Source organism: Schistocerca americana, chromosome 5 (genome assembly GCF_021461395.2).
Source record: "Schistocerca americana isolate TAMUIC-IGC-003095 chromosome 5, iqSchAmer2.1, whole genome shotgun sequence".
NCBI classification, from domain to species: domain Eukaryota; kingdom Metazoa; phylum Arthropoda; class Insecta; order Orthoptera; family Acrididae; genus Schistocerca; species Schistocerca americana.
Window position 1 is genome coordinate 450108661 of NC_060123.1, and position 25918 is coordinate 450134578.

The following is a 25918-nucleotide window of genomic DNA, read 5'->3' on the forward strand; positions in this document are numbered from 1 at the left end:
GTTGTTTTTGAATAATTAATTACCCTGGTTCAAAACTTTAAAACAGGAACTAAAGTGTAGAATGAGCTTAATGATTGCAATGAACTCATAATGCAAAGTTTTTAAGGATATGTTTATTATATCACCAGCAAACATTTAACAAAACTATGAAATTGGCCATTAGAGAAAATTTTAATGTTGTTGTTATGTCAATCAGCAGTTGCTATTAATATTATATTAATAATTTTTAGGTTAGAACCATCTGTATGCATACAGATGATCCTAATCTAAAAATAATCATCGTAAAGGTCACTAGAACTTTGAAGGTACTTATAAGTATATTAATTCCTTCTCATAATATTGTTACATTCCAGCCTGGGTTTTCCATTGTTTGATTTAAAATTCTATTTCTGTCACACATGCTTCCGGGTGCTGCATCAAACAAAATTTATTAATCCTGTGGTCCATGGTTTTAACTGCAGTGGAAAGCTTTTAATGGTCGCTTCTCAGCAATTTTAAATCAGTCATGAAGCATGCAAATGCATGGTGTGCACAACACCAGTAGGGTGTGCCCACTGCAGTGGACTGTGTGCATTTGCAAACTCAGGAGTGGTTGAAAACACCAAAGAGTTGACCAATTAACAGCTGTCCACTGTAGTGGATGCCATGTGCCATTTGGTTCTTGATAGTTTTCTTAAATTGACAGAAATTTTTGATCAATCAGGCAACTCTTCTTTTCTCCATACTTGCTCAAGTAAGATGTTAATCTAAACTCCCTAGTAATACTAACTGAACATTTCAATAGTAAATTCAGGGAACATGACTTCATATGCATCTGGTGAGTGTAACAGATTGTGGCATGAATGAGGCCTGAAGCAATGTACCTGCCTGGTTCAGAGACAGAAAAGTCACATTAATACTGCTTTAAAATCAGTTTTCCTTTGTGTACATTACAGATGGTAAATTTAAACAGAATACAAAACTGATAGTCACCTGAACTAGTTTCAGTTGTCCACCAGTAGCATCAAACAACCACACATAGCCTTTCGAATCTCCAGCATACAAGGAATTTCCTCGAACTGAAAGGCATGTTGGGTATGACTGAAAAACAGTAAAGTAAAGGACATCACAAAACTTACAATACTGAATGACAAATATAACAAATTTTCAAATAAAAAAATTTAATAAAAATAAATTACAACAAATACAAGAACAGTTCTGTACACTGCTCCAGCAGTTTGTAAAGATTGAAATTCCTGTGTAACTATTACTGAAAAGTAAAATTAAATGAATATTCCCTACTTTCTGTGGATTATACATTATCATGAGCAACAATAATGAAAAAAAGGAGCTAGATACAAGGTAAGTGTGTAGTTGTGATAATAATAAAAATATTTTTTGGGCTCGTGGTGTTGAGGTCTTTGGTATAAATACTATAGTGTGATGAGACAAGTGGAGTTAAAATTATCAAGAGGTAGTAAAAGCTGTACTGAACATCCACACAGACAACATAAATGTAATAAAAATTTGTTCGCCCAGTTCTTAAAAGTTTTGCTAAAAATAGACAGAGCTCAAAAAAGAAGGGGTTACTACACTAACATATGTGGCTCGCTGAACAGTGATAAAATTTTGAAAGTTTTACTACACTTCACGAGTTGCAACATACAGCAAAAATTCACATTTTTTAAAAAATATTTATTCCAGTTATGGACCACAATATTTTTACACTAGGTAAATAATTATGCTCAATGACAACTTTATTATCCTGCAGTGATTCGGATTCCCTGCCCAGCCTGACTACATATTCCGGCCGAAGCTTGCTCCTGCATGAGGTGCTGCTGCAGCCACAAGCATGTCACATGGTGCTGTTCACTGATGCAAGAGTAGCTGTAAATACTGCAGTCACACACTGGCCAGTCAGTCTCACCAATTCTCTGAAGCCTTACATATGCGCCACTGATTAGTGGAGTGTTTTGATCTCCCGTGTACTATGTTTTGATTTGGATTGCTCCCTAGACTATTTGTGTACACTTAAGAGGACATTGCTATGCTCTGGACTTTTCTTTGGCTAGCCTTAAACTTCGTGCACCCCACCATCACACACCACAAAAAGCCTGTTTGTTCCACTGGTCTCAGTGTTAATGCCAGTGGGTTGATCGTAAAATTTATTCTATCTACACAGAGTGGAACACAATAGTGGTAATTGCAGCTGGAACAGCAAAAACAACTACAGCAATAGGATGGAAAACATTGGGAATTTGATCACCATCAGCAACATGAATAATAGAGGAAATTCCAACTGCAGTGGCAGAAACTGCTGTTACAACTACTGCCAAACCTACAACAGTTCGCTGCTGCAACTTCATTGCCTCCCCCTCCATCTTTTGCTTGCTTCTGTGGTCAAATGAGAGTTGGGAGGTCTATTTACATCGTCTTCAGTGTGAGGCAAGCCAAAAGACTGACACAGAACATCAAAGTGCACTCACTCTTACTGTGTTCTAGTAGTAAACTGTTCAAAGCAGTGCTAAACCTACACCCACTCTCGGTCCCCAGTAGCTTGAGCTTTTCAAACGTTTGTAGTTTTCTGACTGACTGTTAGTCACCAAACTCATGTAGTTGCAACTAGGATCCAATTTAACCATTGTGTTAAGTAATGTAAGCAATCCTATGCAGTGTGCGGTGCTTACTTGCAAGGCTTAGTAAGCAAGTATGATTTTTCCTGTGACCAGAGTGCTGCACCATATGCAGAGTCATTAATCTGTGATGTTATTATATTCCTCAATCCTAATAGAAAACTTAGTGCAAAGGCTTTAGAGCCATTTGATTCAACCATGAGTGATATGCTGAAAATTGCCAAAGCTCATGAAGTAATGACATCAGCACAAGCTACCTTTCAAGATGCTTCTGATGTTGACTTTCTTAGTAGTAGTAGTACTAGTACTAGTAGTAGTAGTAGTAGTAGTAGTAGTAGTAGTAGTAGTCACAGTCTGTTCTATGATCAATTCATTGCATTCAATGAAAATCATCATCCAAATTACCAAGCACCCATTTGTCCAATAGTCTGGTGACATGGGGTTCAGAAGTTAGTGGATCAGTTTGTGATCTCTGCCTTCACTTTCAGTGTGTCCCAAAGCAGGCGGAGGCTGATACAGCAGTTTCCTCTCCATCGTTGTTAAAGGAGCTCAGAAAAGTTTGTGCCATCACATCATGTTCAGATTGCAGCTCATGGCATCAACACCCTTTCTGCGGCATCACCTCCTTTACGTGCCACAAACTGGGGCATCTAGAAAATGTCTGCCTTGGCAGGTGTGTGACAGTATTACCAGCCACCAATGTGCTGCATGCTATCTTGCTGGGGTCCATAGCAGCAGCAGATGGGATGCAGAAGCTCACGTGGCAACTACACATTAATTTCCAGATGGACACAGGCTCGGCCATGTCGCTGATTAACAAGGACGTGTACTGGTGCTTCAGCATCCCACATCTGTGATTCAGTGCTGAGTGGTGGTGTACAATGGCCAGTCAATGCTGTTTGTGGTCAGATCATATTCCAGGCTAAGTATAAGAATGTATCTTGGCAACTAACACTTTTAGTGGGCAACTTTGGCTTAAGACACTTTTGCACATTTTGGTTCCAAAATCACAGCCAAGTGAATTTAGTTTCAACTGCGACACCATCCACAGAACCTGATACCTTATATGTGTAATATAAACAACTGTCTGAACCTACATTAGATTGTGCAACAGGTTTCCAAGCCAAATCGGTAATGGCAAGTTTCGTAGAGTTCATCCAGTGCCTTTTGTAAAGCTTATCCAGTGCCTTTTGCCATGTATAATCAAGTTAAAGCTGAACTATATAGGTGTGAAGTATGGGAATTATAGCCCCACTATTGTCTAGCTTGTGGGCTATATCCATAGTCTTATTTAAGAAACCAGGAAAATCACTCTGAATTTGTGGTGATCTTAAGTCTGCCATTAATGCTCGAGGAAATGCCAATCTGTACACAATTATTAGCCCACCAGAACTGTTGGCAAAACTGGCTGTGGACTATAAATTTTCAAAGACAGGTCTCACTGACAAGTAACTTCAATTGCCCGAAGATGAGCAGATGAAACAGTTTTTAGTGATTAATACACAAGTTGGCATGTCTCATTATAACAGGTTGCCATTTGAGGTCACAAGTGCTCCCACAATATTTCACAGATATCTTAAGCATCTCATCCAAGGTATCCCAAACTATGTTATTATTTAGATGAGTTGCTCATTACCAGAGCCACGTGAGAGCAGCTCTAAGCCTATGGTCTGCATTGTCTTCTTATCAAATGTAGTATAATCGAGCCAAATGTAAGGTAAATTTTTTTTTAATTTTAGTTGTTTATTTGTTTGTTGCTGTCCATATAGGAATCAGTTTTCAGGCATTTTCATAGATTTTAGTTCATATGTACAAAGCTTTAATTAACATACATAACTGCACACAGTGATACCAATACTGAAGGTCAGAAATTACGATTTTTTGTTGTTGTAAAAACAAATTTATGCCATACACACTATTATACAGAGAGACTTTACAACTTGAAATAAATGCATACATTAACATAGTGTGTGAAGATCAGAAATCATTATTTTAGTGTTGCAAAAACAAACTTCATTTTAGTGTTGCAAAAACAAACTTACGCTATAGATGCTGTTTTACAAAAGGATATTACAACTTGAAATCTTCCACTGAATAACAGCTTTTCTTTATTAATGAATGCATAAGTTTATTCTTTAAAGTGTTTCAATTAGCTGTCTTGACATAGGTGGAAATCTGTTATAAAAGATGGTTCCTATTGTTTGTAGACTATGGTCTGCAGCCTTTTTTTCATTTGCAATTCTGTGAAAGTTCTCCCTTCCCTGTGTATTGTCCTTATGTACATTATTGTTTGTTACATTATATTCTGGATTTTGTTTCACCAACATAATTCCTGCAGGATTTACATGGAGTAGATGGTTAGTATTTATATTTTCTGAAGATTTTCCTACAAGGCTTTCTCATGTTTACCTTAGCTACCACTCTTACAACCTTTTTTTGTGGTCTGAAGACCTGTCTGAACAGACAGCTGGTGCCCCACCACATATCTCAGTACCATACTTAAGATGTGGATGTAGACCTCCAAAGTGTGGCTTCAGTTGCCTGAGACAGAAGTCACGTGTGTGTGAGTTGCATTTGTGTGAGTGTGTCTGTGTGTGTTTGTTGTTTTATTTTGACGAAGGCCTTACTAGCCGAACGCTATATTTGTGACAGTCTTTTTGTTGTGCTTATCTGAGACTCAGCATCTCTGCTATATGGTGAGTGGCAGCTTTCCTTTGCACAATATTGTTGCATTCCATCCTGGATTTTCCTTTGTTTGATTCTCACGCCAAAGTACATTTGTCTCAAGCTATCATGGCCCAGGAAGTCTGAGACTCTTTTCAGTAGATACACATTTGTACTGATTTTCTTACAAATATGGTCTATATGTTCTTTCCATGACAAGTGCTCATCAAAAATTATACCCAAAAAATTGTGTTTGTTTTCTGTAGCTAAGGGACAATGGATGTGTAAATAGAGCACCATTTCTGTTGTGATTATAGCTAAGCATAAATTGCATTGTCACTGTCTTCTCTTTATTTACGAGTAGCTTATTTGCAATAAGAAAACTTTACAGAAAATTATAATTGATTTCACTACTGTTTGTAGTAGTTTGCATATCATGGCCCCAACTGACAAAAGATGTGTCATCAGCACAGCTTACAGTGTTGCAGTTTTGAAGTTCAATTAAATTGTTAATGTACGCAAGAAACAGAAAAGGCACCAATATATTTCCTTAGGGCAGACCACATTGATGTATCTCATGTGTTGATTTGGTTGTTGCCAACTGTTCATTCCTTTTATAGGTTAACTTGACTCACTGTTTCCAGTCTTTCAAATAGGAGGTAAATAGTTGTAAGGCTACCCCTCTCATCCCGTACACTTCTAATTTATGCAATAGAATTGTATGATTCACAGTATCAAAAGCTTTACTCACATCCAGGAAGGTGCCTGTTATCTTCCCTCCTTCATCTAGCTAGTTTAATATTTGACATATAAAAATTGCTACTGCTGGTACAGTAGCTCTTCCCTTTCTAAACCACACTGTAGATTATTAAATAGATTATGTTTGATGAAACATGCCTCAAATTGATTTAATAATACTTTCTCAAATAATTTCTCAAACACTGTAGTTAATGATATTGGTCTATAGTTTTTCATGTCAGTTTTTATTCCCTTCTTATACACTATAGGATTTCAGTGATTTTTAAAAGATGATGGAATTCTCCAAGGCAGAGGGAGATATTTATTAGATGTGTCAGAGGCTTCACTAATTCTCCTCTGCATTCCTTTAGCAGCTATGTTATCCCAACCACAAGACATTTTAGCTTGAATTCTTGAAATGACTGCTTGTAGGTCCCTCGCAGTAATGCCATGGATGTAAAGGATGGCTAGTTTTTGTAACATTTAAATTGGGTGCCCAGTTGTGTGTTTCATATGTGCCAGTTATATTAAACATCTGTATGACTTCTCACACATTTCTTTTGGGTCATTTGTTACATTGTCATTTCCTTTTAATACTGTGCTGGTGTGTTCACGAGATTGCTGTTTCCAACGTTCTTTACACATTATTTTCTAGGCTGTTTTACTAACACAGGTTGAGTTGCTTATTTGATAGGCACATTTCTGAGCTTTAAGGTTAGTCAATGAATCCCTGTATTTTTCTCTAAGCAGTTTGTCTTTTGTTAAATAGCACTGTAATTTGTATCTCTAAAACAGTCTTTCACATTATCTCTAAGTTCAATGATTTATGGAGGAAAATTTGCAGCTTTTTGATTAATAGCTTCGTTTACTTGTTTTACTAAAGGACATGTTTCATTTAAAGTTTTATTGACTAGTTTACAGAAATTTTCCCATTTATCATTCACATCCATGCATTGTAAAGTGGTTCCCATTTTTCATTGCCTAATGCCCTCTTAAGTTTATTATAATTAAATTTTCTTTTAAGCATAAATTTATCACTTTTAGTTATATCTACATTCCTTACATGTGGCATGCTTTAAGTAAAGAAGAGCTCACGCTCAAACAGTACATGTGGATGACACAGTCACTAACTTACCAGCCCAGTTGTTGATGTTGTTGTTGTTGTGCTTTTCAGTCCAGAGACTGGTTTGATGCAGCTCTCCATGCTACTCAATCCTATGCAAGCTTCTTCATCTCGAAGTACCTACTACAACCTACATCCTTCTGGATCTGCTTAGTGTATTCATCTCTTGCTCTCCCTCTACGACTTTTACCCTGCACGCTGCCCTCCAACACTAAAATGGCCAAACAATCGCTTCTTCTAGTCAAGTTGTGCCACAAATTCCTCTTCTCCACAATTAATTTCAGTAACTCCCCTTTAGTTACATGATCTATTCATCTAATCTTAGCATTCTTCTGTAGCACCACATTTCGAAAGCCTCAATTCTCTTCTTGTCTAAACTATTTATTATCCGTGTTTCACTTCCATACATGGTTACACTCCATACAAACACTTTCAGAATAGACTTCCTGACACTTAAATGGCCAGTTTACTTTTTATATCCTCTCTACTTCGACCATCGTCAGTTATTTTGCTCCCAAAATAGCAAAACTCATTTACTACTTTAAGTGTCTCATTTCCTAATCTAATTCTCTCAGCATCACCTGATTTAATTTGACTATATTCCGCTATCCTCGTTTTGCTTTTGTTGATGTTCATCTTATATCCTCCTTTCAAGACACTGTCCATTCCGTTCAACTGCTTTTCTAGGTCCTTTGCTGTCTCTGATATAATTGCAATGTCATCGGCAAACCAAAAGTTTTTAATTCTTCTCCATGGATTTTAATTCCTACTCCAAATTTTTCTTTTGTTTCCTTTACTGCTTGTTCAATATACAGATTGAATAATGTTGGAACCAGCCCTTAAGAACCTCAAATTTTATTATTTCTTTTGAGTAATGACTTTACAGTACCTTTGTAATGCCTCGTTTTCTCCTCGAACTCTTACATTTCCTGCACCATGAAGCAGAATTTTTGTCCTTTAATTGCTTTCCATGCAGTTTACCACATTATGGAATCAAGTCATTATCAACATCAACTCAGTTGACAATCTCTTTTATTATTTGAAAATGTTCGACAAGAGTTTCCCCTTTCCTAGAGTTTGCAGATCGCTGCAGCATTTGTCTTCAAGTTGGGTTCTTCTTGCAAAGCTTTCTTCAGTGCCTTTGTTACATCTGAACTTTTCTACAGTTTAGTAAAATTTCCAAGCCGATATAGCAGTGCCATGCTTGTCAGTTCTGTATTCAGATTTTCATTTGTTACATTCATGTATGTTACAATATACTAGTAAAGACTTAATGCTTTGTGTTCTGTGTAAATGAACATGTGTATTAATATATTGGCTGTTCCACAAACCAAAAGACATATTATTTGGTGACAAGAATTCAAGAAATCATAAGGACGATCCAGAATGGCAATAGCAGAACTCATTGAAGTTATCAAAATGCAGATATGCCAAACAACAGAAAGTGTCAAAATAATAACGCGAGTTGTTGTAACTGCCAATGAAATGCAGCACTAAATCGTGGGATCAAAAGTAAATGTGCCAACATTTCCCATATTTTAAAAAAATAAAGGAATGGTGGGACATGTTCATGTGCCACCTACATCAACTTTTCAGACAAATGGGCATCAGTACGAAAAAATTTCCCGAGCTACTTAAGCAACTACTGGTGAACTTTGAAGCAAAAACACATGTTCTGGTCACCACTTACAAATTCCTCAACAGAAAAAAGATGCCTGGGCATACATATTCAGAATGTATTGCTGATTTATGTGATGCTGCAAGGCATCACAATTTCATAAGCTAACATAATGGCCAAGAGATTGCTTACACTGACAGACTGATCAGAGATGTCTTTAAAATGCATACCCCTCATGATACCGTGCAGAACTCAGCCCTGCACCACAGCAGTCCTTCACTGGACTTGCTTACCCCTTTGGGTACCAATAATATAAAAGTACTTTAAACATAGCTGCGCTACAGCAACGGTTCCACGTAAATCAGACTAAGAGCAGCCGACCAGTTGCAAAGGATAAAGTAATCTTTACCTAGGTTTCAATAGATATAAATCTATCTTCTTCAGAAGACGGCCTGGGGACAATGAACATCGTAATATATATTAAGGTATGAAACATGAGTCAAGAATGAAGTTTAACATATATTAGGAAAATATTGTATTACAGGTTGTGAGAAAGGTTCTTGGTACTTACAGTATTATAACAACATGAAGTGATATGTCCTTATCGTTTAGGCAAACATCTGCATAGTTACATTAATCATGTAAAATATAGCCCTGAAAACAGGGTTTGTCAGACAAATAAAATAGGTACATAGAAGTTGCAGAGCGCCTAAGCGACTGAGTAAAATCGGCCAGCGTAGTAGCACAGCGGCCAGGGCAGGTGGCGCTCATGTCGCGAACTATGTGCCGATAGGCGTACTGAAGTAACATTTGAAATATCAATATTAAATGCGTTCTTAAATAGAGTGATAATAAATAAAATGGCAAGCATTTAACACTCCCGTTATGACATTGTGGGAGGTATAGGAACAATAACGTAGATACATACATCAAAAAGACAGGTGGCGCTTCCGCCGTGAGTTACAAGCAGTGGTCTATATAGCCAAAATATAAAAGTTATATTATCATATTAGTGAAGCCCATAGAACATATATAAGTCAAAACATCAAGAACAATCAGTAATGGCTTTTAAGAAAATTATGAGACCTGGTCTACAATCCAGTTACTACGTAATATAGAATAAGAGGAAATTACATGAGGGCTCCTGTAGTGGCAGCCATACATCGTGAGAAGAACACATTATATGAACGGTAGTAAACTGAAAGATTTGAAAGTGCATTATAGCTTCCTGAGGAAATAGACTACTGAGGTTACTATCATTAATGTTATATATTAAACAGTACGGGTTTAAAGCCTTCGAAAAATTGTTTACAGGCAAGGTTCAACTGATCATTCAGTATATTGCCGTCTTTGAGCTCTAGATGTTTAAAAATAAATAGCTCTTCCCACAGATCTAGTCTCCGTCCTTTGACCTGTCTATGTAGGATAACCGTGTCTTCTAACTGTTTAGGCGTATGGCCGGTTATCAAGAGGTGTTCAGCAAAGGTAGAGTTGCGGATATTTGTTCCTTTTTTACCTAAAAGATGTTCTTTATATCGTGTTTTCACAGCTCTGCCGGTTTGACCAATATAATAAGAGGGGCAGTTGTTACAGGTTAGCTTGTAAACACCTGAATTAGAAAACCAATCGCTGGCAATCTCTACTGACTGTACAAGATTTCTTTTTAAACTGTTATCTGTAGAAAAGGAGACGTTACAGTTATATTTTTTATTTAGAAGACGTTTAATCCTATACGATAAGTTACCCAGGAAAGGGATGGAAATAAATTTTTTAGTTTCAGTGGTATCCGTGGGGAGAATATTTCTCAAAGTCGAACATTTTTGGGAGATTTTCTTATTGAGCAGGTGATCGATCATGTTCTGGTTATACCCATTATCAACCGCAATCGCTTTGATGACATTCAATTCCTTTTTTTGATCTGCAGGTGATAAAGGAGTGGTTACCATCCGGTGAATGGCGGAATGAAAAAATGCCAATTTATGAGCTTTTGGATGGGTTGAGTCAGCAGGAATGACATTATCTGAATATGTTTCCTTGCGGAAGATATTAAAATGGAAGGAATTATCTTCTATAGAAATTGTTAAATCGAGAAAATTAAGTTCACGTTTATCATTTTGAAGTTCTTTTGTGAAGGAAATTTTTTCATGTAAACCGTTGAAAATGTTAAAGAGATGCTCTAACTCATGATCAGTGCCATCAAAAGTAATGAAAATGTCATCAACATACCGTGCATAATAGCGGATTTTGTGGCGTAATTCTGAACTTGAATTGAAAAACGTTGTTTCCAGGGCGTTAATGAAAACCTCTGCTAGAATACCAGCCCTGGAAACAACGTTTTTCAATTCAAGTTCAGAATTACGCCACAAAATCCGCTATTATGCACGGTATGTTGATGACATTTTCATTGCTTTTGATGGCACTGATCATGAGTTAGAGCATCTCTTTAACATTTTCAACGGTTTACATGAAAAAATTTCCTTCACAAAAGAACTTCAAAATGATAAACGTGAACTTAATTTTCTCGATTTAACAATTTCTATAGAAGATAATTCCTTCCATTTTAATATCTTCCGCAAGGAAACATATTCAGATAATGTCATTCCTGCTGACTCAACCCATCCAAAAGCTCATAAATTGGCATTTTTTCATTCCGCCATTCACCGGATGGTAACCACTCCTTTATCACCTGCAGATCAAAAAAAGGAATTGAATGTCATCAAAGCGATTGCGGTTAATAATGGGTATAACCAGAACATGATCGATCACCTGCTCAATAAGAAAATCTCCCAAAAATGTTCGACTTTGAGAAATATTCTCCCCACGGATACCACTGAAACTAAAAAATTTATTTCCATCCCTTTCCTGGGTAACTTATCGTATAGGATTAAACGTCTTCTAAATAAAAAATATAACTGTAACGTCTCCTTTTCTACAGATAACAGTTTAAAAAGAAATCTTGTACAGTCAGTAGAGATTGCCAGCGATTGGTTTTCTAATTCAGGTGTTTACAAGCTAACCTGTAACAACTGCCCCTCTTATTATATTGGTCAAACCGGCAGAGCTGTGAAAACACGATATAAAGAACATCTTTTAGGTAAAAAAGGAACAAATATCCGCAACTCTACCTTTGCTGAACACCTCTTGATAACCGGCCATACGCCTAAACAGTTAGAAGACACGGTTATACTACATAGACAGGTCAAAGGACGGAGACTAGATCTGTGGGAAGAGCTATTTATTTTTAAACATCTAGAGCTCAAAGACGGCAATATACTGAATGATCAGTTGAACCTTGCCTGTAAACAATTTTTCGAAGGCTTTAAACCCGTACTGTTTAATATATAACATTAATGATAGTAACCTCAGTAGTCTATTTCCTCAGGAAGCTATAATGCACTTTCAAATCTTTCAGTTTACTACCGTTCATATAATGTGTTCTTCTCACGATGTATGGCTGCCACTACAGGAGCCCTCATGTAATTTTCTCTTATTCTATATTACGTAGTAACTGGATTGTAGACCAGGTCTCATAATTTTCTTAAAAGCCATTACTGATTGTTCTTGATGTTTTGACTTATATATGTTCTATAGGCTTCACTAATATGATAATATAACTTTTATATTTTGGCTATATAGACCACTGCTTGTAACTCACGGCGGAAGCGCCACCTGTCTTTTTGATGTATGTATCTACGTTATTGTTCCTATACCTCCCACAATGTCATAACGGGAGTGTTAAATGCTTGCCATTTTATTTATTATCACTCTATTTAAGAACGCATTTAATATTGATATTTCAAATGTTACTTCAGTACGCCTATCGGCACATAGTTCGCGACATGAGCGCCACCTGCCCTGGCCGCTGTGCTACTACGCTGGCCGATTTTACTCAGTCGCTTAGGCGCTCTGCAACTTCTATGTACCTATTTTATTTGTCTGACAAACCCTGTTTTCAGGGCTATATTTTACATGATTAATGTAACTATGCAGATGTTTGCCTAAACGATAAGGACATATCACTTCATGTTGTTATAATACTGTAAGTACCAAGAACCTTTCTCACAACCTGTAATACAATATTTTCCTAATATATGTTAAACTTCATTCTTGACTCATGTTTCATACCTTAATATATATTACGATGTTCATTGTCCCCAGGCCGTCTTCTGAAGAAGATAGATTTATATCTATTGAAACCTAGGTAAAGATTACTTTATCCTTTGCAACTGGTCGGCTGCTCTTAGTCTGATTTAATAATATAAAAAAAACTAATTTTGAAAATTTTCACAAAATGACATTTATCATCATAGTAAGCAACAAATACCATAAGAAACTGACAAATAGTAATCAATCAATTAATTTAAGAAGATGGTTTTATTTTGGAACCACTGGGACACACGGCTTTCAACCACTCATCATTTCATTAAATATATCTGAAACCCCCCCCCATGAACAATGGATCTTGCCCTTGGTGGGGAGGCTTACATGCCTCAGCAATACAGATAGCTGTAACGTAGGTCCGATCACAACGGAGGGCTATATGTGGAGAGGCCAACCAAACGTGTGGTTCCTGAAGAGGGGCAGCAGCCTTTTCAGCAGTTGCAGGGGCAACAGTCTGGATGATTCACTGATCTGGCCTCGCAACATGGACCAAAACGGCCTTGCTGTGCTGATACTGCGAACGGCTGAAAGAAAGCAAAAACTACAGCCAAATTTTTTCCTGAGGGCATCCAACTGTAGTTTAAGGTTAAATGATGATGGTCTCCTCTTGGGTAAAAATTCCAGAGGTAAAATAGTCCCCATTCAGATCTTTGGGCGGGGACTACTCAGGAGGACATCGTTATCAGGAGAAAGAAAACAGCATGGAATGTCAGATCCCTTAATCGGGCTGTTGGTTAGAAAATTTAAAAAGGGAAATGGATAGATGAAAGTTAGATATAGTGGGAATTAGTGAAGTTCAGTGGCAGAAGGAACAAGACTTTTGGTTAGGGGAATACAGGGTTATAAATACAAAATCGAATAGGGGTAATGCAGGAGCAGGTTTAATAATGAATAAAAAAACAGGAGCACAGGTAAGCTACTATGAACAGCATAGTGTAAACATTATTGTAGCCACGATAGACTTGAAGCCCACACGTACCACAGTAGTACAAGTTCATATGCCAATTAGCTCCGCAGATGGTGGTGGTTGTTGGGATGTTTGAGGGGGACTAAACAGCGAAGGTCATCAGTCCCCCATTCCAAAAACAGGCGAGCCAAAAATTTGCGGAGCAGGTAAAAACCGAAGGGGGGAGGAGACTCCCCCCCAGGCACTAAAAGAACACAAATGCAGCAACAAACACTACAGACAAGAAGAGTACAGATGAACACCAGACAGAAAGAAACAGAAGAAAAGAAGATGGCCATAAACTGGTTGACTGACCACGAGAACAAAAAAAAGGGAAAGAGTCAAACATCCGACGACACACCAAAACAGCAACAAATATTGAGAGACGCGAGGATAAAAGACACAGAAAGGGAAAGGTGCAGGGCCTCCCTAAATGGAACCATAAAAAGGACTACCACGGATAAAATTTAAAACGTCATCAGCCATGGATGCATCATCGCATAAAACCAAAGGCAAAGTGCCCGGGAGATTAAAAGACTGCCGGAGGGTGCGCAGTCGGGGACACTCCAACAAAATGTGGGCGACCGTCAGCCGGGACCCACACCGACACGGGGGGATCCTCCTGATGCAAAAGATGGCCGTGCGTCAGGTAGGTATGGCCGATGCGGAGCCGACACAGCATGACAGAGTCCCTGCGAGAAAGCCCGGAGGGAGGAGCGCCACACATCGGTCGTCTCCTTGACAGCCCGCAGTTTATTCGGGGATGTCATGCCACGCCACTCAGCAGTCCACATCCCAAGCACCTTACGGCGCAACACCAGCTGCTGATCGCGGGCCGTGACGCCAATATCCAAAGCTGGGGCTTCGATCGCCCCTTTGGCCAGCCTGTCAACACGTTCGTTCCCCGGGATGCCAACGTGACCTGGCGTCCAAACAAAGACCACCGAACGACCAGATCGGGTAATGGCGGAAACAGACTCCTGAATAGAGGACACCTGAGGAGAAGAGGTATAGCAGCGGTCGATGGCCTGGAGGTTGCTCAGGGAGTCACTGCAGATGACGATGGACGTACCTGAGCAGGAACGCATATGCTCAAGAGCGCGCAATATGGCCACCAGCTCTGCAGTAAAAATACTGCAGCCAACCGGCAAGGAGCACTGCTCAACATGGGCAGCGTGAGCAAAAGCGTAGGCAGAGCGACCATCAACCAGGGAACCATCAGTGTAGACAGGCTCACAGCCCGAAAATGAGGCGAGGAGCGCAAGAAAACGGCGACGGAGAGCCACAGGCGGAACCAAGTCCTTGGGTCCCTGTGCCAAGTCCAGACGGACGGACGGACGGCCGGGGCAAACACCAGGGAGGCGTAGGTGCACGGACCCAGAAGGGAGGCAGAAGAGGGAATGACCCCAGTTCCGACAGCAGGGACTGGACGCGGACAGCTACGGAAAGCTCAGACCTAGGTCGCCTTTCGGGCAGATGGAGGACCATGGCAGGGAAAAGCAGGCGACGATTGGGATGGCCCAGCGAGCAATGCATGTGGACAGCATAATCGGCGAGCAGTTGATGGCGGCGAATCTGCAGCGGGGGAACCCCGGCCTCCACCAGTAGACTATCCACGGGGCTCGTATGAAAAGCACCAGTTGCAAGCCGAACCCCACAGTGGTGTATGGGGTCTAACAACGTCAACACTGAGGGTGATGCAGACCCATAGGCCAGGCTCCCATAATCAAGCCTGGACTGCACAAGGGACCTGTATAATCGCAACAGCGTGCTGCGATCCGCACCCCAAGATGTGTGGCTCAAGCAGCGAAGGGCTTTGAGGTGCCGCCAGCACTTTTGCTTCAGCTGAGTAATATGAGGAACCCATGTGAGCCGGGCATCAAAGACGAGTCCTAAGAAGCGGCAAGTGTCCACCACTTCAGGCAGGTGGCCGTCGAGGTAAAGTTCAGGATGAGGGTGGACCGTCCGACGCCTGCAGAAGTGCATAACTCGAGTCTTGGCTGCAGAGAACTGAAAACCATGAGTCAGAGCCCATGATGCTGCCTTGCGAACGGCTACTTGCAGCCTGCGTTCGGCGACTCCCGTAGTCGTGGAGCTAAAGGAGATGCAGAAGTCGTCGGCATACAAAGAAGGAGACACCGACGACCCCACGGCTGCAGCCAGACAATTAATGGCCACTAGAAATAACGAGACGCTCAACACCGAGCCCTGCGGGACCCCATTTTCCTGTGCATAAGATGAACTAGAGGCGGCACCAACTTGCACCCGGAAAAAGCGGCGCAATAGAAAGGTTTGAAGAAAAGCCGGGAGCCGACCACGAAGACCCCACTCATGCAACGTAGCAAGGATGTGATGCCTCCATGTGGTGTCATACGCCTTCCGCAGATCAAAAAATACAGCAACGAGATGCTGACGTCGGGCAAACGCCGTACGGATAGCAGATTCCAGCCGCACCAAATTGTCCGCAGCAGACCGGCCCTGACGGAAGCCACCCTGGGATGGAGCGAGGAGACCGCGCGACTCAAGGACCCAAACGCTGCCCCACCATACGTTCGAGCAATTAGTACCCTCTCGCCATTGCGACGGGAACACGCCCTCACTCCAAATGCGGTTAAAGATGGTGAGGATGTGTCTCTGGCAGTCGCTGGAGAGATGCTTCAGCATCTGCACGTGGATGCAGTCTGGTCCTGGTGTTGTATCAGGGCAATCGGCGAGGGCAGCGAGGAATTCCCTCTCGCTGAAAGGAGCATTGTATTTTTCAGAACGACGCGTGTGGAATGATAACGACGTCTGCTCGGCTCGCTCCTTGAGAGAGCGAAAGGCGGGGGGATAAGTTGCAGTCGCAGAGCTCTTAGCAAAGTGCCCAGCACGGTGTTCAGCAATGGCAGCAGCGTCCGTGCAGACAGCGCTGTCCAAGGAGATCCCAGGGACACCCATAGGGGTCTGGTATCCATAAATCAGCCGGATCCGGGACCACACGAGCGAGGGGGAGACACGGGAGCCCAGGGATGAGACATACCTCCCCCAGCACTCCTGCTTACGCCATGCAATAAGACGACGGGCCAAGGCACGGAGCCTCTTAAAGTCGATGAGGGTCTCTATAGAGACGGGTGCCGCCTATGATACTGGAGAGCCCGCCTACGGTCGCGAATAGCCTCAGCAATCTCCGGCGACCACCAGGGTACAGCCTTCCTCCGAGGGAGTCCAGAAGAGCGGGGAATGGCAGCCTCGACCACCGAAATGATTGGCGTGGTTAAGACACGGACCACCTCGTCAATGTCACCCTGTGGGGGAGACTCAATGGTTGCAGCGGAAGTAAAAGCCGGCCAGTCAGCCCTGTGGAGAGCCCAGCAGGGCAGGCTCCCAGAAGAATGACACTGGGGCAGTGACAAATAGATGGGAAAATGGTCACTAACACACAGGTCAGGATGCACCCTCCAGTGGAGGGATGGGACAAGTCCGGGGCTGCAAAGAGAGAGATCGATGGCCGAGAACGAGCCATGGGCCACACTGAAATGCGTGGGAGCACCGTTGTTCAAGAGGCTAAGGTCGAGCTGAGCCAACAAATGCTCCACGGCACGACCACGGTCATCGGAGACAGTCCCACCCCATAGAGGGTTGTGGGCATTGAAATCGCCCAGTAACAAGAAAGGTGGCGGCAATTGGGCCAGCAGCGCAGCCAGCTCATGCTGCGTGACATCACCATCCGGTGGAAGGTAAAGACTGCAGACGGTAATAGCCTGTGGCATCCACACCCTAACAGCGACAGCCTCTAAAGCCGTTTGTAGAGGGACAGACTCGCTGTGAAGAGAGTTAAGGACATAGATGCAGATGCCACCAGACACCCTTGCATAAGCTGCTTGGTTCTTATAATAACCCCGATAGCCACAGAGGGCGGGGGTTCGCATTGCTGGAAACCAAGTTTCCTGCAGAGCAATGTAGAGAAAAGGATGAAGGTTGATAAGTTGTCGGAGCTAAGCTAGATGGTGGAAGAAACTGCCGCAGTTCCACTGGAGGACATTATTGGCCATGGCTGAGAGAGGCGTGACGGGACTTGGAAGGCAGATTACGCCGCTGGGTCACCTGCTGCCTCCAATTGAGCACCGGTGCTAGCGCTATCCATGGCGTCTGAGGGACCAGCGAGATCGAGGTCCTCAGCGGACGCCAGAATCTCCACCTCGTCCTCAGACGCAGAGCTTGTAGGAAGCGGTGGGACGGGTACCACTGCAATGTCGGTATTCTTGGGGACTTTCTTCTGCTTCTGTGTCTGTTTCTCGTGTTGTGCCTTCAGTGGTTCAGGCTTGGAGGGCTTCACAGGGTCAGTCTCAGGGACGGACGACGACCGTGAGGCCCTACGACCAGTGACTGGTGGTTGTTTGAGCCACTTGCGGGTGTCTGCTGTGCCGCTGGTCGGAAATTGTGAAGGGAGGTCCCCAAGGGACCCCTTCCTTGCGAGAGGAGCCGAAGAAGTCTTACGCTTCTCCAGCTGGGAAAGGGGAACTGATGTCCCCGAGTGTTGGGGGGGTGTTGCTCCTGAAGTAGGTGGAGCAGGAGCTACAGGTTGTGAAGGGCCCCCCACAAGCAAGGGGCTGGTGGATTCCGACCGATCTTAGAGCCGATTTGGGACGATGGGCGAACCGTCGTGGCAGCAGCGGCGTAAGTTGACGTCATTGCCACAGGATGGAGCCGCTCATATTTCCGCCTAGCCTCGGGGTATGTCAGGCGGTCCAGGGTCTTATATTCCATTATCTTCCTTTCTTTCTGGAATATCCTACAGTCCGGCGAGCAGGGGAATGCTGTTCTCTGCAGTTAACACAGATAGGAGGCGGGGCACATGGAGATTGGGATGCGAAGGACGTCCACAATCCCGACACGTGATGCTGGAAGTACAGCGAGATGACATGTGCCCGAACTTCCAGCATTTAAAACACCGCATCGGAGGAGGGATATATGGCTTCACATCACAACGGTAAACCATCACCTTGACCTTTTCGGGTAAAACATCACCTTCGAAGGCCAAGATGAAGGCACTGGTGGCTACCTGATTATCCCTCGGACCCCGATGGACGTGCCGGACGAAGTGAACACCTCGTCGTTCTAGGTTGGCAAGTAGTTCATCGTCAGACTGCAGAAGAAGATCCCTGTGGAATATAATACCCTGGACCATGTTGAGACTCTTATGCAGCGTGATGCTAACGGAAACATCCCCCAACTTGTCACAATTGAGCAACCTCTGTGACTGGGCAGAGGATGCTGTTTTGACGAGTACTGAACCAGAGCGCATTTTGGACAAGCCCTCCACCTCCCCGAACTTGTCCTCTAAATGCTCCACAAAAAACTGGGGCTTGGTTGACATAAACGATTCCCCATCAACTCGCGTACACACAAGGAACCGGGGTGAATATTCTCCACTGCCTTCTTTTGCCATACGTTCCTCCCATGGAGTGGCCAGGGAGGGAAATGATAGTGGTTCGTATTTCTTGCCGTTGAGGTTAGACCTCGATCGCTCAGAGACCGCTGGTGGAGGCCCACCAGCGAGAGATGATGTACCACGCTTCATTGCGGGTCATCCGCCCTGATGCCACCCACTCCGACCAGGGGCTCTCCCCATGGGCGCCACCCAGCCACAGCAAAGACCACCTGGCAGGATGGCCTTTGCCGGGAGTCTCGATGCCCCAGAGGGATAGGCATCTACTCATCGGCATACGTGGGGAGGTAGCAGCTCAGGCATCAGCAGTGCGATCCCTGTGTAGTCAGGGGACTACCACCAAGAGGGTACATGACCACCCCACCACAACGGACTGGCTACCGTGCTGGATGTCGGGTGTCGAATATCCATATGTGTCAGGAGGGCAAAGATGGAAGTTCATAATGGAGGGCACGTATGCTGCCCGGAACACACAGCAGCTGATGTGGCTGGAAGCACAGTGTAAGGCCAACTCCATGACAATACCGGTTGTGCCAGATCTTAGGGCAAGCCGTCCTTCCCCAAATGGTACGCACTAACAGAAAATTTTGAAAGATAGGGGTCAAACCCCGTAGGGGACCATCACATTAAGGCCGAAACGTTTGAGACTCCTTTTAGTCGCCTCTTACGACAGGCAGGAATACCGCGGGCCTATTCTTACCCCCGGACCCGCAGGGGGAAGCTCCACAGATGACGAAGACATTGGAGAAATGTATGGCAAGATAAAAGAAAGCATTCAGATAGCGAGGGGAGGCGAAAATTTAATAGTCCTGGGGGACTGGAATTCAATAGTAGGAAAAGGAAGAGAAGGAAAAGTAGTAGATGAATATGGAATGGGGGTAAGGAATGAAAGAACAAGCCACCTGGTGGAATTTTGCACAGAGCATAACTTGATCATAGCTAACACTTGGTTTAAGAATCATGAAAGAAGGTTGTATACGTGGAAGAGGCCTGGAGACACTGGAAGGTTTCAGATAGATTATATAATGGTAGGAACCAGGTTTTAAATGTTAAGACATTTCCAGCAGCAGATGTAGACTCTGGCCACAATTTATTGGTTATGAACTGTAGACTAAAGCCGAAGAAACTGCAAAAAGGTGGGAACTTAAGGAGATGGGACCTGGATAAACTAAGACAACCAGAGGTTTCAGAGAGAACGTTAGGGACCGATGGACAAGAACAGGGAAAAGAAATACAGTAGAAGAAGAATGGGTGGCTATGTGAGATGAAATAGTGAAGGCAACCGAGGACCAAATACGTAAAAAAACGAGGACTAGTAGAAATTCTTGGGTAACAGGAGAGATATTGAATTTAATTAATGAAAGGACAATACACAAAAATGCAGATGACTGAAGAGAATCAACATGACAGAAGTGCAGCCCTTCCACAAATTGCTGCAGATTTCAGTGCTGGGCCATCAACAAGTGTTAGCATGTGAATCATTCAACGAAACATCATCTATATGGGCTTTTGGAGTCAAAGGCCCACTCGTGTACCCTTGATGGTTGCACGACACAAAGCTTTACATATCACCTGGGATCACCATCACCAATATTAGACTGTTGATGACTGGAAACATGTTGCCTCGTCGAATGTGTCTCGTGTCAAATTCTATCGAGCAGATGGATGTGTGCAGGTATGGAGACAATCTCCTGACTCCATGGACCCTGCATGTGAGCAGGGTACTGTTCAAGTTGGTGGAGGCTGTGTAATTGCGTGGGGCATGTGCAGATGGAGTGATATGGTACCCCTGATACATCTAAATATGGCTCTGACAGGTGAGACGTACGTAAGCAACCTGTCAGATCAACTGCATCCATTCATGTCCATTGTGCATGCTGATGGACTTGGGCAATTCCAGAAGGACAATGTGACACCCCACATGTCCGGAATTGCTACAGAGTGGCTCCAGGAACACTCTTCTGAGTTTAAACACCTCTACTGGCCACCAAACTTCCCAGACATGAACATTACTGAGCATATCTGCGATGCCTTGCGATGTGCTGTTCAGAAGAGATTTCCACCCCCTCGTATTCTTATGGCTTTATGGACAGCCCTACAGGATTCATGGTGTCAATTCGCTCCAGCAATACTTCAGACATTAGTCAAGTCTCTGCCACATCGTGTTGTGGCACTTCTGTTTGCTCACGGAGGCCCTACACGATATTAGGCAAGTGTACCAGTTTCTTTGGCTCTTCATGTAACATGTTGCTGCATATGAAACAAATGTCTGCATGTGTCTGTGTATGTGCGGATGGATATGAGTGTGTGTGCGAGTGTATACCTGTCCTTTTTTCCCCCTAAGGTAAGTCTTTCCGCTCCCGGGATTGGAATGACTCCTTACCCTCTCCCTTAAAACCCACATCCTTTCGTCTTTCCCTCTCCTTCCCTCTTTCCTGATGAGGCAACAGTTTGTTGCGAAAGCTTGAATTTTGTGTGTATGTTTGTGTTTGTTTGTGTGTCTGTCGACGTGCCAGCGCTTTCATTTGGTAAGTCACATCATCTTTGTTTTTAGGTATATCAAATTTTTCTTTAGACTTGGGTGGAGGTCTCTGTCTGTTACCAGTCTCAACAAAACTGATCTGACGTAGCACATTCATTTGCGATCACACCATGCCACTGATAAAACCAGAGTGTAATATCCACAACATCCCTCATATTTCATAAACTGTTTAAGATATCGAAATAAGATTTTGGCAGACGATAGTACGCAAACAGTATTTTGCCATTTGGTTATTATGCAGAACTTCATTATCTACTGTGTTGTTTCACTAACTACAGACTTTTTCGACGAAAGAATGTAACATTTAGGGGCCATCGATAGCTGACGAAACGAGACGTGCCATGGGTTTTGGCACAATGTAAATGAAGACACTACACATTTATTTTGTACCAAGGCTGTGCCTTTTTGTAAGCTACTCATCTTACTTTTCCTCAGTTCCTCACTTAGTTAACTTAATAAAGCACTGTTTCAAGATTCTCTCGCAACTGTGTCTACACAATATGTTAATGAGGTGACACTATGCAGACTCCGCTGTATTTTGGCAAAAGAAGCAAATTTTAATATGGCAACAAAAAAAAATGTGTAAATTTTACTCAAAATTCATTAATTTCTTTTTAGATACTAACCAAAGCAGAGGTGACAGATCATTTTGAATAGTCACCAAGCGAGTGTGGTTGTCAGCGTAGGCTTCAGTTTGGAATGACACTTCCCCTCCAGTGCTTGCCATTTCCCCTACAGTGTCTGCCGACAGCCCCCACCCCTACTGCTGTCCCCACACTTGCCCTACCAACTGCACATCTACTGGCTACGGTATTCTGCGTGGACTCTACCAGTTATAACTTTTTCTTTAAAGAATCCATTGCGTACAAAACAGACTTATATGTCTGATTATTTTACAAATGGGTTACTGTTTTAAATACCTGACATTAAATTTGGATTTTGTCATTAAGTATATAAATGAGAAAAAAATTTAGAACAGGTTTGGAATTATGCTTAAAGTTTGTAAGAAGTCACTAAACACTCTCATTATGAAACACTGCACGAATAGAGTCTAGGTAATCAGCACTGCATTTTAAGCAAAAGCAATTTTCTTGTGAACCTCAATGTTTATGATGTCATATCTCTTGAACTATATTTCATACAATGACATAATTTTGCAGTTACATACAGTGTTATATGGAGGCACTATCTTCAAAGTGTGTTGCAAATAGAGTTAGTTAAAGAAGTAATAAATTAAAATTTCATGCCTGATGAAGTTTTACTGTGAGCCATTTCAAGTAGTAGCTAGTTTTTCACGTATCTATATGTCTGTTACACTGTAACTCATGAACTACGTATCATACAATGATACAATTTTGCAGGGACATACTGTGGTATATGTAGATGCTGTCTGCAAACTTTGTGGTGAATAAAGTTGGTAGTAACGAAATAATAAATTAAAATGCCATGTCTGATGCTGAAGTTTTACTGCACAGTCATAAAAAATGTAGCAAGTGATAAACTTTTTATCTTTCATTTTTTATTTTATTTTTTAATTTGGTCAATAATCACATGAAATATTCAAAATCAAATTTCTGTTACTTCTGGATGCTGTCAGACAGGCAACCTGCAACTGGCTCTGTGATAGTCCCTTGTAATACAGGTCTGATTCTGAGGCCTGAGGAGGTCTTTGAAAAAATCCGAAGCGGCAAATGTTTTACAAAAACAGAGTTATCAGATGCATATCTTCTATTGAAACTGGATGATGAGTCCGCTTGGACTATTTGAATACCAGATTAGCATTTGGCACAAGAAGTGTTCCTGCAATAAACCAACAATTTGTGGAACAAATGACATATCTTGATGTACCAAATACTTGCATAATGTAACTGTCATAGGTAAAAATGAATGAGTACATGAAGATTTTGGATATGCTTTTCACACAACTAGAAGAAAATGATTTCTGTTCTAATAGGAAAAAATGTGAATTCTTCTAGAACCAAGTGGAATAGCTGAGCTACATCACTGATGCAGGTTGACTCCAACCATCCAAAATGTGTGTGGAAGCAATAAAAACTCTACCTTGTCAAAAGAATATTTCATTGGGAAAGTAAATTCATCAAAGGATATATTGAAAGCACAAGACCACTGCATCAATTTTGAAAGAGAAACACACAGTTCAAATGGACCAATCAAGAAAAAGCTGCATTTTTGAAGCCCTACAAGGAAATGAAACTTCCGCACTTTCACTCAAGTCAAATTGTGGTATTAGCTACTGATGCATCATCATATGGAAGCAGAGCAGAATTGGCTCATAAGTATTCAGATGAATCAGAAAAATCCACTATTGTTGGTACCAATGCTTCAAATGAACATCAGAGCAGATAAGGCCAGAGTGAAAAAGAAGCACTATCCATAAGAAATTTCACCAATATCTGTTTGGAAGATCGTTTGAATTGATCACAAGTCACAAGACTCTGGTTTCAATATTCCATCCAGGCAAACAGCTGCCAGTAAAAACAGTTCAGAGACTATAAACATGGGCAATCACACTCATGTGATATAACTGTGAAATCTGAAACAGACCCACAGAAAAACACGACAATACTGATGGCTTTATCAAGGCCGCCTGCTGGTCCATATGAAAAATTCAACTTGTCTCAAGAATTATGCTTGCAGAAATAGATCAATTCATTTGCAATTGAACACAGACAATCTTGTGAAGTCATGAGCACTAAACATGATTCTAAATTATGTGAAAAATGGGTGGACAATCTATTAACCAAATGAAAAAAAAATTTGCAGCCTCATTTTTTAAAAAACTATTGCCATTCGCACCAGCCACGGCTTGTTAATTCTTCTGACAAATTTTACAATGATTATTATACCCAAGACAGAAAAGTTTTAAGACACTTCATTATGGACACTGGGGCATTGCAAAAATGAAACCAATGGCTAGAAGATATTGCTGGAGGCCAAAGATGAACAAAGAAATTGGTTCAAGTGTGAACTTTGTCAAATGGCAAAACTACATTCCAAAATGGATTTTAAAAACTGCCCCCAAGCAACAGAACTATGGGAAAGGATGTACACTGATTTCACTTGGCTATTCTGGAAAGCACCATGGTTTGTAACTGTTCCCATATATGTTTGACATTATGTCAACAACTACAGATGACCCAATAAAGGCAATCCAAAAAGTCTTTCCATAGAAGGATAGTTTCTAACAATGGGACACAATTTGTATAAATGGAATTCAGAGATTTCTGTGGCAATAATGACGCATGAGCTCCATTTAAGCACACTTCAAATGATGAATCAGAAAGCTTAGTCACAAATTTCAAAAAATCCACAGAGGCAGCTTACTGAAGAGGAGGAAACAAGGAAGATGTTCAGTAGAAAATGCTGACTTTTATCACACAACTCCAAATCCAATAACTGGAAAATCACCTGCTGAACCACTTCACAACTATCAGCCAAGGATCACATTGTAACTTATCCTTCCATCAAAAGAGGAGGCAAGGCTGAAGAAGAGTTTGAAGTTCCACATTGGTTACCCATGAAACTGCCTCACGGAACTGTCAAAAGGCATCAAAATTAACTCTGAAAACACAGAATATTGAAGAATAGTGGGCAACACAGAACTGAAAATGAATGGAACTTAATTCAACTGCTTCCTGATCCAGTAGTAGAACAGGATGAAACTATATTCCTGGATAATACTTCATGCATTGAACCGGAAATTACAGAGACTGAGGCGAGACCAACAAAACTTAAGAGATCAAAAATCATTCATCAAAATGTGGTATTTTACAGCCCATTCTGCCATTAACTGGGGATGAAATGTTACACCTGAACTTTTCAACATTTTAACAGAATTTATAAGCATTCATGTAAGTGCAATGATTGTCTGTTTTGTATTCAGTTTTTTATTTGCTGTGTCCACATATGTTACAATATTATTATAAAGACTTGCTGCTTTGTTTTCCATGTTAATAAACATGTTTATTAATATACCAGCAGCTTCAAGAATTACAACTAACATAGCTCCTAACCAAAAGTCATATTTAGAATCCCATGATGTAAGACCATTCTTACCCTGAATAA

The 25918-nt window shown here is 41.8% G+C and overlaps 1 protein-coding gene across 8 annotated transcripts in view; it reads right to left on the reverse strand.

The window, feature by feature from the left end:
- Positions 1 to 25918, reverse strand: part of LOC124615695 (F-box/WD repeat-containing protein 9-like) — a 121812-nt gene that overhangs the window by 23940 nt on the left and 71954 nt on the right. For 6 of the 8 annotated variants that reach the window (XM_047143727.1, XM_047143731.1, XM_047143729.1 and 3 more), the window contains exon 7: positions 973 to 1080. In XM_047143727.1, the coding sequence (XP_046999683.1) occupies positions 973 to 1080 (108 nt within the window). Of the gene's footprint in view, positions 1 to 264; positions 868 to 972; positions 1081 to 25918 lie in introns of those variants that run through there. The other 2 variants (XM_047143732.1, XM_047143733.1) reach the window with 2 other exon arrangements.